The sequence below is a fragment of the Rhinoderma darwinii genome, chromosome 13 (assembly GCF_050947455.1).
Source record: "Rhinoderma darwinii isolate aRhiDar2 chromosome 13, aRhiDar2.hap1, whole genome shotgun sequence".
Classification (NCBI taxonomy): domain Eukaryota; kingdom Metazoa; phylum Chordata; class Amphibia; order Anura; family Rhinodermatidae; genus Rhinoderma; species Rhinoderma darwinii.
The window spans coordinates 8,598,351-8,614,104 of record NC_134699.1 but is presented as its reverse complement, the minus strand read 5'-3'; the positions used below and the strand labels follow the sequence as shown (position 1 = coordinate 8,614,104).

The following is a 15,754-nucleotide window of genomic DNA, read 5'->3' as shown; positions in this document are numbered from 1 at the left end:
TTGTAACAATATGATTTTCATATAATGATTTCTACATAAAGTTTTTTTGTCACCTTGACAGATTGTTTGTTTTGTATCTTGAGATTCCTAGTACAGGGGGAGCGCGTTTCACCGTTCCTGTACATTATTCGGCAACCACATTCTCATAACTTCCTGCCATGAAGGGACCAAGATTCCCTGAATGTCTGTTACCAATAGTCCCCCTCATTATCTGCGTCCACCCTTGGCAGGGGTATATGCACCAATGGTCTCCATATAGTCAGGTCTCCTTAGTCCTCCAATATTATTAACCTTTCTACGGATATCCTCCAGCTTGTGGTTGTTCTTCACTGGACTGACCTCTGAATGTCCGTTAAGTTCTCCACCACCTCCTGGAAACTTGGCCGATCCCGCGGTTTGTCCATCCAGCAAAGCAGCATTAAGTTGTACATCTCCATAGAGCAGATTGAAGGCTGCGGCAGTCTGTAGCCTTTTGTGACTTTTGTGATTACTTCTCTGTTGGTCAACCCTACCAAAACAAAAACGTACAGGTCAGCGGAGGAAGCAATCATGGAGTCCTTCAATATCTGAATTCTGTAGAGCAAAGTTAGTCTTCAGATCCACGTTGAGGAAATTATAGATGTAGCAGAGCTGAATGTGTGATTTAATGGGCTTGGCTACATGGGCATGTTGCCTATGTAAAGAGCTAAGCCGCCGCCAGGTACCTCTGCTCTGCCACCACTTTTCTCAAGGTACACAAAGACTCGTACAGGTAAAAATCCAACCTATTCCATTCTTGTTTCCACTGACGGGAGGAACAATAATAGACCGTCAGCTGATTTTGAAAACCACATTCATTGTGAGTGTTCCTTTTTTACAAGCTGATATCACAGGGGACAACCCACTACGGGCCCACTACCCCGTGATTAGCTGCAGACGGGACCTTACTAAACACTACATGGCGCCTATTGGAATAAATTGGTAGTCCTACTGGCTAGTAGTGTTGTGTCCAAGCAGTGGACCCCCCCTCTATTAAAACAATATGTCCCAAGAGGGTCTCAAGACAGACATTCCCCTATCCTTTTTACTTTCCTTGAAAATCAGGGGCTTGCGCCGTTTTTTTCAGGAAAAGCCCAAAGGAAACTTGTACCCAAAGACACAACACCGACACATTAGTAACTCCTCTTACCTTTGTATGGCACGTCTCCAAGCGTGTACACCTCAAACATCACAATCCCAAATGACCACACGTCTGATTTGGTAGAATATTTGCAGTACATTAAAGATTCGGGTGCTGTCCACCTTATTGGGACAGATCGATTGTTTTCTGGAGAGTAACAATCATCCTGGAATAAAATGTAGCAGAAATAGATTAGATGATGGGTCATTTATTACAAATTTGTTTTTTTTTTTGTTTTTTTGTAACTTGTTAGAATGATCTCGCCACAATATGCAGATCACAGTGTCCTCCTGCTGGAACCCCCAGCGATCTGCTGTGATTTGCAGGGAAACCTTGCAGTAGGTGTTCAATTTCCCTGCAGTGCCACCACAGGAGAGATTAAGCATTACACAGTGTCCATCCATATGCTGGGACAGGTCCTTCAGCGAGAGAGACACTCTGTCACCGCTCTCCACTCAGGCCAAGAGATGAGGGTCCTGACTAAGGGACCCCCCTCCTGTTATTTTAAAATTCTCTAATAGGGTGTATGACCATGGGTTTTCTAAATGGGACAACCCCTTAAAGGGAATCTAATGCAAAAAACACGTTGGTACTCCAGTGTGACGTCTTGGCAGCAATGAATCTGCGTCCATGGCCGGCCTTAGCTATGTTCGACCAGTGCGGTCGCACAGGGTGCCAGCCGTCACACTGCAAGAGGGGCGCCAGCAGGTGTGTGTATCCCCGCCCCGTTGTAACTACCAGCGGGGATAGACACACTAACTGCAGCCGCGGTGAAACGGAGCATGAGGGCGGTGCCACCGCTAGCAGCAGCTGTATCTCCCTGCTCTGCTGTCTACTAGCGCCACTGTAGCTCCCTGAAGGAGCGAAATCCCCGTGTGGCGCTACCTACAAGGGGGCTGTGTGGCGCTACCTACAAGAGGGCTGTCTGGCGCTACCTACAAGGGGCTATTTGGTGCTACCCACAATGGGCTGTGTGGCGCTACCAACAATGGGCTGTGTGGCGCTACCTACAAGGGGGCTGTCTGGCGCTACCTACAAGGGGGCTGTCTGGTGCTACCTACAAGGGGCTGTGTGGCGCTACCCACAAGGGGCAGTGTGGCGCTACCCACAAGGGGCAGTGTGGCGCTACCCACAAGGGGCAGTGTGGCGCTACCCACAAGGGGCAGTGTGGCGCTACCCACAAGGGGCAGTGTGGCGCTACCCACAAGGGGCAGTGTGGCGCTACCTACAGGGGGCTGTGTGGCGCTACCTACAAGGGGAATCTGTGAGTGGGGGGTTGATGGTCATTTTACTGTGAGTGGGGGGTTGATGGTCATTTTACTGTGAGTGGGGGGCTGATGGTCATTTTACTGTGAGTGGGGGGCTGATGGTCATTTTACTGTGAGTGGGGGGTTGATGGTCATTTTACTGTGAGTGGGGGGCTGATGGTCTTCAAGTGGTTTCCACCTCTGACCTCCAATTGAAATGAATAGGAGGCAGAAAATACCTGCGGCGCCCGTTTGGAGCTTTTTTTCCTGCGTCTTTTGCATTCGCTTCAACAGCTTAAGAAAAAACACAAAAAAAAGGTCACACAACGCTGTCAGTTGCTGAAGGAATTTTGGAGGCAGATTTTTTTTGCCTTACAATAAACGCTGTATGAACAGACCCTACGAGTGTAGTGCTTGTTCTTAGCCGTTTTCTGTCTTTATCAAAACAATTTTTGGTAGGGGGGCCCTGAGGAAATTTTGTTTTTCCAGTGCTGCCTCGAGTCCGAAAAAGTTGGGAAACTCTATACTAGGCTACAGGATCCCGTCATGGAGCAGCTCAGTTCGTCATGGGAACGGGGCCTAGGTGAGTACAATTTTTGTTTTTGTTTGGGGGCACTGTCTACAAGGGGGAGGTGGGAGACTGTATAGCACTGTCTACAAGGGGGAGGTGGGGGACTGTGTAGCACGATTTACAAAAAGGAGGTGGGGAATTATGGCACTGTCTACAGGGAGGCTGTATGGCAAAATCTACAGGGGGGCACTATACTGTGTGGGGGCCACTAAGCGGACATTATACTGTGTAGCGGTACTACAGATGGCATAATACTGTGGGCACAATTAGAGGACAAAATACTGTGTCCTTGAAGGGGTTGTAATATATTATATTATTAAATATTATTATTATACTGTATGGGGGCACTAGAGGGGCATTATAATTTTTTTATGGGGCATTTTTTTTTAATGATGGGGTGGGGCTCCGAAAGATCATTTCGCACAGGGCGCCATCTATCCTAGGGCCGGCCCTGTCTGCGTCCATAGTGACATCACGTCACCAGGGGCGGATTTGTAATTTGTAGGGCCACACGCAAAGTTGTGTCTGGGGGCCCTAATCAAAGAAGTTGTAGAGTGTCATACACAGTGCCCCCATTCAGTAATTGTGCCCCCTAAATAAAAAATTAACTCCTCCTCCTCAGCCACATTAGGCCTGTAGCCTATGAGACATCAAGATGGAACGCCTGCGTAGGATGGCGTGATGCAGTGATGTCATCGTGCCAGCATCCGCATGGATCCTGTATCATGGGCTTGCAGGCCTGACGTGGCCTGTAGCCTAGTGAATGCAGCTCCCTGCTTCGCCATAGTATTCATTTAAATCTGCGTCCTGGGGACACCGATATAATTGAATGTGGTAGTTACCCGGGGCTTATGCCCTGGATGCCCGGTGTTAGCGACGCTACTGTCAACAACTGTATCTGCGTCCTGAGGATGCAGATATAGTTGAAAGTCATGGCGATGTAAGGGGGCCCAATTGAGGCCCCTTAGCCCTACTACCCCACGCCACAGCACATCTCATAGTTACATCATACAATGGCTGTCGTGGGACGATATATATACCTATGTCACTGTGGTCTAGTTGTCGTGCAGGTGACTGGTGAGGAATTTCGATAGTAAATATTTTACAGACTTCTCTGTCTTTGCAGAATGATGAGTTTTTGTGGTAGCAGAAACAGCACCCTATATTTTCTGTTACAGAGCTCTACGTTTCCTGCTGTGCGTCACACAGCCATAGTTTAAATGAAAAAAAATCTGCCATCCACCACTAGGGGGAGCTTATTACCTATTGATTTACATAGATCCCATAGAACTCAATGGGAGCTGTATAATTCTGTATGCAGAGCTCTGTACAAGACAAAAGGGACCTCCGACCCTTGTACAGTTTGACTTCGGGCCCCCTAATGCTCTAGGCTCTTGGGCAGTGCCCAATTGTCTAAACTGTCAGTCCACCCCTGAGTGAGCAAACATAAACTAAAACACTTGTAGGACAGGGAACTATGAACAACCTTAAGTAGTCGAGCCAATCCAAAATCAGCAATCTTGCAGATCAGGTTTTCTCCAACTAGAACATTTCGTGTGGCCAGATCCCTGTGGACAACCTGTTTCTTTTCCAGATACTCCATACCATCTGCTACTTGACATATCATTTCAACGAAGTCGGCATTTGTTAGCTGGACGCCTTCAGTGCCTGCAGAGACAGGAACTTGGGTCATCTTTATTATAGTTACTTAGTAAATTCTCTAATGTCTTCTTCTATCAAGTTATTAAAAACTTATGTTTAGCCATTTTGTACCTATATCTGCTTCTAAGAAAGTTGGGTGACCACTGTATACCCTATTGGGTTGTCTTTAGTGCCATCTATAGTTAGCTACTCTGTAAGTCAATGTCTGACCTATAAAGAGACTTGAAACACAACTAGGAATATCAGTAAAACCAGACACCCATCTGTACACAGCACTGTTTCTGAGTATTTGCTCCTCATCAGTACAGGGAAGCTACTGGTTGGTTAGGTGATATGCCTTATAAGCCGATTTTAGAAGGTACTAGGTCTTCTTGCGGAGATCCAGCTGGTGAAGGAAGTCTTACAGGCAATGCTCCCTGAGAAATTATGCCAGCCAACGAGTACTCTACTCTGTACTGACGAGAAGCAGATACTCCAAAACAGTGCTGTCTACAGATAGGTGTCCCTGTTTTGGCTGGTATCCCTAGTCCTGTTTCAAGGCTATTTAATAGATTGGACATGGACTTACTGGACAGCTACCTAAAGGTGGCACTAGAAACAGTTTTCTTCCTTCAGGAGGAAAGCTAATTTGCATACTTTTCCCAGAAAGCATTGCCTGTAAGACTCCCTACACCAACTAGATCTCCACAAGGAGAACCAGTAACTTCCAGAAGAAGTGCTGATGAGAAATGTATCCACCCCTATGTACTAAATAGAAACAATTAATAAGAATGATAGATATGTCAACAGCATCTTGTTGACTGTTTCCACCCCAAGCTCTTAGAACTCTCCACAGTGTCACAATTGGGACAAGGTGAACACTAGAGACTTTCACTCCATTTCCTTCCCATCCTCTGGGGCAATGTTTTGTTGAAATATAGTACCCTGCAGACTGACACACAAACCTGTAGCCCTTGGCAGTGACTGGATACTAGAGTAGTCCGTCTTCCACTGATAGCACCTATTCTACTGGATGCACCACATCTCTCCCTTTCTTTGTCTCTTATCTGTCACCAATCTTGAAGACCTCATGATTATCGTCTTGCCTTACCTTTTAAGTAGTCATTTAGGTTTCCTTTGACCATAAGCTCAGTAACAATATAGACCGGTTCTCCAAATGAGCACACAGCCAGTAACTGGATGAGATTCCTGTGACAAAGATTCTTAAGAGCATTTATCTCCTTCTCAAAGTCACTTCTGTTCAGATCCTTTGTAAGGGGAAGAACATCATTTAGGGTGGCCATCTCTAAACCATCACTTTATTGCTGGAAATCTCCATATCTCTGCCAAAAACTAACCTTGTTTGAAAGTTTTTATGGCTACTTTTACAGTGTCGTTCCAGATGCCTTCAAAAACCTCTCCAAAAAATCCTTGTCCTAACTTCTTAATCAACTGAAACTCTGAATGTGACCTCTCCCAGGTTTCAGTGAGGTCAATCTAAAAAAAGAATAACACATAAGCTGATGAAAATATCTTGGCTATATGAGACTATGAGATATGTAGTGCCAATCTGCCAACTCTGTGCAGATCATGGTCGCAATGGCCCATCGGGGGTGCAAATTATTTTTTGGTGGGCCCAGACGCTAACATAATGTGGCAACCAACTATGGGATTAATACTGCCCCCTATGTACAAGAATATAACTACTATAATACTGTCCCTATATACAAGAATATTACTACTATAATACTGCCCCCTATATAGAAGAATATAACTACTATAATACTGCTCCTGTATAAAAGAATATAACTACCATAATACTGCCCCCTATATACAAGAATATAACTACTATAATACTGTCCTATATATAAGAATATAACTACTATAATACTGCCCACTATATACAAGAATATAACTACTATAATACTGCTCCTATATACAAGAATATAACTACTATAATACTGCTCCTATATACAAGAATATAACTACTATAATACTGCCCCCTATATACAAGAATATAACTACTATAATACTGCTCCTATATACAAGAATATAACTACTATAATACTGCCCCTATATACAAGAATATAACTACTATAATACTGCTCCCCTATATACAAGAATATAACTACTATAATAATGCCTCCTATATACAAGAATATAACTACTATAATACTGCCCCCTATATACAAGAATATAACTATTATATTACTGGGCCTGAACAGGTAGCTGAGCTTTCATACCTGGCTGCAGCTGCTAACTGTCGCTTTCCAGGTGTGGAATATTAGTTGCTCACACATTAAATAAACACACAACTGATTGTATATGGCGCGCACACCCAACTCCACCATTCCAGTAATGTGCGCTGTTGGTTTCCCTCTCTATTTTTTCTATAGTGTTAGATCAGTGTTACCTCCTCTTTACACGGCTGCAGGAGGGGACTTTTCAGAAGCTTCCAATTTGTTTTATGGAAGACGACAAGTTCCTGAATGGTGGTGAAACTCCTCCCACTCTGCAGGTAAAATTCTCCTTTGGAGCCTACGTGGATGCGGAAATGAGTGACTTTATGATCATTGCGAACTGAGGAGAAATAAAATAGTGTTATTTAGTGACCCGTCGTTGAATTCAAAATTCCCACCTGAAAAATTTTAGTGTAGGATCAGACCGCTACAGTATAACCGGCAGTGTTACTCCAAACAACAAAAATAAATTCTCATCCCCCTAATCTTGCTAAAAAACAGTTTGTTACAATATATCAGCATAGGCAATCCTTTGAGCCAAAGGAGGCAGCAACAGCCCAAATTTCCCTAGTGCTGGACCACACACATTGTAACAACATCCACTGTGAGAAAATAAGGATGTATTTTAGCCACTGAAGGTAAACTAGAATGTGCCAATTCACTGGCAGCAAGCAAATATCTTAAAAAAAAGTATGAAGAATGAATTAGCAATTATGTTTAAAGGTGACAATAATAATCTATTACAAGCAGCCACCACAAGGGGGAGCTCTTTGCATACCGATGTATACAGATCCCATTGCGTTCAATGAGAGCTGTATATAAATCTGTCTGCAGGGAGCTCCCTATAGTGGTGACTGCAAGCAGCAGAATGTTATCATGTAACTCTATGGGAGCTGTATATATCTGTATGAAGTGAGCTCCCCCTAGTGGTGGCTGCAGGCAGAGAGAATTGTATTATTTCACTCTGACTTTCAAAGGATTTGGAGCTCTGTATCAGACACATTGAACTCCGACCTCTGTACAGATATATATTATTAAATCGATCAGCACAGTGGTGTACACGTTAACCCCTTCACCACCATAGACCACCAGAGATATCTTTAACCCCTCACTGCCCTAGATCACCAGCGATCTACCCATGAACCTCTTTACTGCCCTAGTCCAAACAGGAAATACAAATAACCCTTAATTACTCTAAACCAGCAAGAATTTTAGATGTTACCATTAACCCTTCACTCCCTTAGACCACCAGAGATATTAGTTATTAACTCTTAAATCACGGTACACATCAATCATATGACCAGGAATACTATTCTTAACCTCTAAACCACCACTTCATGGGAGGGCATCTTGCCATCTTTGCCATGGACAGAATGCATGTGGTAACTCCCCTCAGAGTTGAAGCAGGTGCCAACATTACAGATTGCTGTTTGCTGCAGAACTGTAAATGTTTAGATGTAGCAAGTGCCAGACTATCTGCAATCCCTGCCAGTATCATAGTATTATCGGGTGACTCCAATCTACTACAACCTTTTTAACTCTTTCCTCCTGCCGCTCCCCCATATAGTTTGATCACCAGTCATAGCCAGGAAGGACAGAAGGGAACCGCTGTCAGGAGGGATTAATGATCCCTGGTCGATTTTAAGTATTTTTATTTAGGTTTATAAAGCAATTTACTTGCAGTAAGTGCATTGTGGGTAAATTGTATGTAAATGAGTAATCTGAAAAGAACATTAAGCATTAGAGGTCCTCCTGCTGTTTAGTCCCCGGTCACTAGTCTCAGAACTCCTTGCCTGCTGCTGCATCCCCCTCCCCACCCCCATGCGCCGATCGCACGTCAGTCATGTGATAACCAAAGTTCAGAGAAGTCACTATAGGGAGTGTAGATGTGTGATAGATATATAGTGTGACGTCATTGTATGTGACCGTTCTGTGGGCCCCTTGTATAGATTTCCTAATGGGGCCCTGGAGCTTCCAGCTGCTCATCTGCTATATAGTCTCAAGAAAGCAGCTCTGAATGTGACAAATTCTTGGTATAATTGTAAATGTCCCCTTTAAATATTGAGTCCAGGCTTTGTTACATTACGTTCCAAGTTCTATGACATTGCCTTAGCATTAAGTAACCTCAGGACAGGACTGATAAGAGGACTGCACCCGTCCTGTGTAGCCCTGTAACTTTCTGCAACTTATATTGAGTTGACATTTGATAATATCTCTGTGGCTTATAGTTTGTGACCTGAGGGTGGCACGAAGTATGAGAAAACGTAAAATCTCCAGTGTCCGATTCATCCTATAGAAGGAAACCACTAGTTTGTATCGATACCATATCACTCGCTTATTCCAAAGGGGATTTTCACCTTTTTAAACGGCATATCCTCAAGGTCACTATATACAATTGTGTACAGACATTTTGATGATCTGTTTCTACGAATGCTGAATCACAACCATATTGGGTACTTGTTAAATATCTTCAGGAATTCTTGTAGAACAGACAAATCTTCGACAAAGCCGTCTGTAGCCACCACTAGGGGGCGCTTACTGTATATAATTTTATATTGCTGTCAGTGACTAAAATGGGAGCTGTATATATCTGTATGTAGTGAGCTCCCCCTAATGGTTACTGCAGGCAGCAGAATGTTATCATGTAACTCTTTGGGAGCTGTTTATATCGCTCTGTATATAGTGAGCTCCCTCTAGTGGTGACTGCAGGCAGCAGAATGTTATCATGTAACTCTATGGAAGCTGTATAAATATGTATGCAGTGAGCTCCACCTTGTGACGGTTGTGGATCATCCAAATTTTACTCTTGAATTATAACGCTGCGAGGGAGGCACATTGCCGGCACGGTTTTTAAGGGGGCACTGCTGACCATATTGTTTATCAGAGGGCACTTTGCTTGTGGGGACAGTCTACTCCGCTGATACTATTTATGGGGCAACTCTATTGACCCTGTTAAAGGGGTTACCCTGATGACCCTGTTTATGGAGGTACTTTTGAATGTTGTTGTGGGGGTGACTCATCAATGATCCAGGGAAACAGGTGAAGGGACCCTAATGGTCCCTGGACATCACATGCCTCTGTTCACTATTTCCGCTACTTCTTCATACATTTACCTGATAATGAAAAGTGCCCGGGATTTGTATCACTGGGACGGACCAGGTAGGAGCCATGGGCGTTCGGAGGTGACATCAGCAATCTCTCTGCTTCTAGTCTATTGGAAACTTCTATGTACCAGCTGTGGAGAAAAAGAGGATTAGGGAATGATTTACTGATATGGACTGTGATTTACAATAAGGACTGCAAAATAAAGGGAAGTAACCGGTTATGTCTTCTGCTGGGTGGTAATCATTAGAAAGAGCAAACCAGGAATTCGCCACATGACTTACCATTGGGCTATTGGTGGGTGGCTAATTGGGCAGCTCTTCAGAACGCAACATGTGATCCCTTCCATAAGATTGCATTGAGTCACACAATGGGTGGCGGTCGATGGAGCGGCCATGTTGGGTTGTATTACCATGTCCTGCTATGATTTAACAGTGGTTCTATCCAATTGTTCACAATAATACAGTGTCCTATAGGGGGCGCTGTTATACAATCGAAATAAAGAGGGCAATCAATTCTTATAACTACTTGGCTGGAACAAACAAGGCTATTATGTGAAAGCCCCTTTACTGCATGAGAGTCTCAGAGGATGAGGTCACAGGGAACATGTGTAAAGGATCCAAATCTACATGATCAAAACTCAATCAAGTTAATATGTGGACATTGTGGTATTAAGAGATTTTGAATGCACACCATGCCCTTTTGACAAAGCTGCATTGAAAGAGCGCAAGACAGGGAGTGTTGTCATTGGGACGCTGGAAAAGAGGAAATGCAAGCTTCATGTTTGTAACTTCAATCAATGATGTCTTCTCCTAGGAATATTGTAATGAAAAGGGTTTTCGCTACAATAGTTTTTTGTTTTGTTTTTGTTTTTTGAAAGTGCGTCTCTCCTACAACAAAGTCCTTTATGCAAGGAGATATAAAAGGTTCCCATACAGGGTTAAACAACTAGATGCAAAGGTTTCACTATACAGCCTGCACTCCGTGCCTGGTGTCCAGCTAAAAAGGACATCCTCTTCTTACATGTCTATAGGCCATGTCAAAAGATAAACCTTGGAGGAGTTCCCCTTTAATTGTGGGTAATCATAGTGCCCAGCACAAGTCTAAGGTGATACAAGTAGCTGGTAGCATTTTTTCTGCAGAATTCAGTAATTTCTGGGTCATAGACTTGGCACAGATGTAGTTGACCTTGGATCTGCCTGTAATAAAGCGAATCCAGTATAAAAAATAAAAAAAACAACAAAAAACTTGATGGACCCATTATGAATCAATGTGATCTGGTAGGATCCATTCCAAATCCGCCTGTGTGATCAGATCATTATTATCGCCGTTGTTTCTGTTATGATTATAAGGTCTAATGTACATGCAATTATTACTATGATTATCATGATTATTAATATTTTATTACTATTCGCCTCTTGGCGACATGACACGTACATGTAAGTTACAGCCTCCAAGTATGGAACAGGCTCAGGTACTGAGTGAGTGTCTGTTGTATGTTTCAGCCGACACCTCACCGCAACAGGCGAAGATCACTTAGATTCCACCTGATTTTACCACGCGGTCAAATGCGCCAACAGCATGTAAGCTGTTAGAAAGAGGGGGGCGGCGCCCTTCGTCAGCCAGCCCCCTCCCATGGCGCGATAGCAGAGTGCCGATGGTTGTTATGGCAGCCTGGGGTCCTAATGAAGGTCTCAGGTCTGCCATGTTTGTCCTCCTATAAATAGGAGCCTGTGAAAATCAAGATCTACTACAACGATTGCTGGTTCAAGTTGCCTAGGAGGACTAATACAAAAAAAAAAAAGTAAAAACACAGATAATGTATTGTTCGCTATTCCAAAAAGTGGAATTAAAAATTATTTAAGTCACATGTAACCCAAAATGGTACCAAAGAAAACTACAGCTCGCCATGCCAAAAAAAAAGCCCTCACACCGCTCAGTCAACAGAAAAATAAAATCGTTGTGGCTTTTGGAAGGCGGCGGGAATTTTTTTTAATAAATTGGCTGCGTCTCCAAACTTTTATTATATTTACTGTTAGTTATTTATTAGTAGTATTATTTTTAGTATTATATTTATTATTACAGTTTTTTATTACTACTATGTGGTGTTTAAACGGTTTAGATTCCGGATGACCCTTCTGTCTGTATTGTGTCTTTAGGTTTCATTATTATTTATTATTATTTTTAGTTATTTTTTCTTGGGATTGGTAATAAACTAATATAGGAGTAAAAGAATGGAAATGTTATAATACTGGTAATAATGTGTAGTAGTAATACAACTATCTCCTAGTGTGTACTGATCTCTTATAGAGGAAAGAAATGGACAGATGATGATGATTATTGTAGTTGTCTCTAAAGCCATGGTCACACGGTGGATTTTGACGCAGTCGACGGCCGATTTCACTCTTTTAATGACCAGGGTTAAATCCACCGCACAGTAGAGCATGCTGCAGATTTAAAATCCCTTATCCGCCCTGTGTGAACATAGCCTTAGGTGTAACATAATAGGCGGCACTAGAGAAAGTGCGGTGTTTTGTTTTGTTTTTTTTTCTCACTTCAGATTTTTTTTTTTTGTAGACTTTTTGCCAGGGAACTTTTGCCTTTTTAAAGGTAATATATTCTAATATATTTTACTAATTAAAACCAGATACTTTTTGCTTAGTTACATACCCCCCCCCCCCCCCTTACTCTCGCCGGTTTTTCAGTCTACACAGCACTATTAGCATTATATTCATGAACCAGAAAGATCAGGATGAACAGAATTACAAGCTCCTCCTGGACAGATTGCGCCCACAGATGCAGTAGAGTTTTCCATGTGAAAAAGCTCTTTATGGACCATATTGTATAAACTGGCTACTTACGCCTCATTGCTTAGACTCGGACTATCACCGTTGTCGGGTAGATCATAAAAGTCAGAGGTTGCATCGCTGTCGTTGGTGCCATTATGAGGAAGAGGAGGGGTGAAACTTAAAGATGACGTATAATTTGATGGTACCAGTCCCATTTCCATGGTTCCGGTCAGTTTCCGGGCCAGGATATAATCCCCCTCATCGCTGATTATGCAGAGTTCTTCTCCGGCTTGCACATTCAGTTCTTGATGGTCTCTGGCCTCGAAGTCATAAAGGACGGTGACAATGTCCACACTTGGCATCTTGCTGGGTACGCCACGCTCTATGGTGGGCACAGATGATGCCCTCGTCGTCTCTGGTGGAGGCCAGATTTTATCCCATAGACACGCCATAAACTGCATATAGTTCCTACAAAAGTCCTCCATGCTCGGGTGAGGTGTGTGTGTCATTCTTGGTGCCGATCACTCACTCGCCCGCATGCTGGGTGACTGCTAATCTGTGCACTTATTTTTCATCTGCTTCACTTCCTGATCACCTGAACCTTTTATAAACAAAAGTAAAACTGCCGTCTTAAACCAGGAAGACTGAACTAGAGGAATGTGCCCCGACCAGTATTTCTGCAGAAAAAAGGGGCTAATGCGACATCGGGGAGAAAGTGATGTCAACAGGTGATCATGCAAGAGTCAGAGATACCGGATTTATGGGTGATATGTTACCTATAGTGGTTTTAGTGCTATATACACACAGATGTAGCAGAGCTGAGTTTGTCATGCAGTAGGTTTACCTGCAGACCTAGAGACAAAAAAAAAAAATGATGGTATTCTCGTTCTTCCAAATCCAAGCTCTGCTACATCTGTAGCTAACTTGCAATTATAGATCTGGCCATGCTTGTGGAAATAAAATCATTTTAGATTTTCAGTTCTGATTTATCTTCTCATCGTGAAAAATCATTCAAAATCTGTTATTTCCCCATGTCCACTGTTATACTCTAGGTCTCTTCTTGTAGCGGAGCACAGGAGAAGGCAGACATTTTAGTAGAAATGGTGCTATTATTTAGTCACCGAGTCACTCAGGTTGTATAGAAATGCATAGACCCTGCTCTCTCCTCCCCTTACTGTGGTTGATCCTGTTACAATGTTTTAAAATAATATCTTCGAGACCTGTTGTAAGATTTGGTCAATGTAGACAATTGTCTGTGAGCTAAACATAGCCACAGTGCAAATCCTTCTCTGGTCTTAGGCTCCAGACTAACAATGGTTACCCAAACTAATACATTGTAACAGGCTAGCCACTGTAGGACTAGGTCAGGATGGGTTTTCAGTCAACGTAAGCAATGAATGTTTCCAAACACTGACATCAAGCTAAGATGTTGAAACAGATTGAAACCAAGTTACAGAACATTTTATTATACAATGATTAAGCTTTATTCACACAAGACTAGGCGAGTATTTTAATACAAAGAGGGTTAATCCTCTTTAGCGGGGGGGGGGGGGGGGGGGGCTGCTGGATGTGTTGTGCATCCACAGTGATTTTAAAAGATTAGCTGCATGCATTTGTCTAGGTACGCAGCAAGCAGTGACTGCTTTTTAAGCTCTGCTCCATTAGAGCACATCTATGATCAGATCAGTGACCCCAGCTTAGCTGCGTGGTCTGTTAGTCTAAAATATCAGAGACTCCAGCTGCTGCCCTCTCTCCTCCATGCTTTACACTGCAGCTCAGCTTATTCAAATTGGTAGCTGTGATTTTCATTACGCCAAAGAATGATTATGAACTACAAGAAACTAAACCAATAGTGAGAATAACAACCACATAGACTAATTAACCTCAATAAGTTCCACTTCTATTAGATGAATATGGGAGTTCTCCTTCATAGGAATTCCCAAAACTAAATTTATCAGAGATCCCATAATGGTTTGGTAGCTGGAACCCGGCTGTGAATGATGGGTTCCAGGCCGAGTATTACTGGATAGCTGGCAAGACCTTCATGCATTAAGGTTTAGAGGCATTACAGAAATCCCCAAGTGTAGGTACAGCCCCCTGCAATACCCGGCAGAAATATTTCGTTTACATTCTTAGATGCTACTCAAACAGTTTCATAGCCTGTCGTCCTCATCATCGTGCATTACCTCCGTTACATAACAAGAGAATGAAACCTAATTAACAATGACCCTTTGTCTAACAGATCACGGTCATTCAGTAGGTCACCTTGAAAATTCACTAACGAATCTATAAAGCTTAATTCTATAGTCCAAAGGTGGCAGTATTATAGTAGTTATATTCTTGTATATAGGGGGCAGTATTATAGTAGTTATATTCTTGTATATAAGGGCAGTATTATAGTAGTTATATTCTTGTATATAGGGGGCAGTATTATAGTAGGTATATTCTTGTATATAGGGGGAAGTATTATAGTAGTTATATTCTTGTATATAGGTGGCAGTATTATAGTAATTATGTTCTTGTATATAGTAGCAGTATTATAGTAGTTATATTCTTGTATATAGGTGGCAGTATTATAGTAGTTATATTCTTGTATATAGGGAGCAGTATTATAGTAGTTATATTCTTGTATATAGGGGGCAGTATTATAGTAGTTATATTCATGTATATAGGGGCAGTATTATAGTAGTTATATTCTTGTATATAGGGAGCAGTATTATAGTAGTTATATTCTTGTATATAGGGGGAAGTATTATAGTAGTTATATTCTTGTATATAGGGGGAAGTATTATAGTAGTTATATTCTTGTATATAGGTGGCAGTATTATAGTAATTATGTTCTTGTATATAGGAGCAGTATTATAGTAGTTATATTCTTGTATATAGGGGGCAGTATTATAGTAGTTATATTCTTGTATATAAGGGCAGTATTATAGTAGTTATATTCTTGTATATAGGGGGCAGTATTATAGTAGTTATATTCTTGTATATAGGGGCAGTATTAT

General features: G+C 42.3%; 1 protein-coding gene across 1 annotated transcript; it reads right to left on the bottom strand.

Moving 5' to 3' along the window:
- SRMS (src-related kinase lacking C-terminal regulatory tyrosine and N-terminal myristylation sites) lies at positions 1–13,234 on the bottom strand. Its single transcript, XM_075847046.1, has 8 exons — positions 12,822–13,234; positions 9,972–10,093; positions 7,032–7,198; positions 5,977–6,115; positions 5,730–5,888; positions 4,464–4,645; positions 1,169–1,325; positions 1–508 (listed from the first exon to the last, which is right to left on the bottom strand). The coding sequence occupies exons 1-8, from the start codon at positions 13,232–13,234 to the stop codon at positions 327–329; spliced, it is 1,521 nt and encodes a 506-aa protein (XP_075703161.1). The 3' UTR covers positions 1–326.
- Between the last annotated feature and the right edge of the window lie 2,520 nt (positions 13,235–15,754).

What these genes read in the sequence shown, in the direction of transcription:
- SRMS (XM_075847046.1), bottom strand. Translation starts at nt 13,234, where the DNA reads ATGGAGGACTTTTGTAGGAACTATATGCAGTTTATGGCGTGTCTATGG. An exon ending in CGGGCACTTTTCATTATCAG is followed by an intron (nt 7,199 to 9,971) that starts GTAAATGTATGA and finishes ATTTCTCCTCAG; the next exon opens with TTCGCAATGATCATAAAGTC. An exon ending in GATTGGCTCGACTACTTAAG is followed by an intron (nt 1,326 to 4,463) that starts GTTGTTCATAGT and finishes ATTTTATTCCAG; the next exon opens with GATGATTGTTACTCTCCAGA.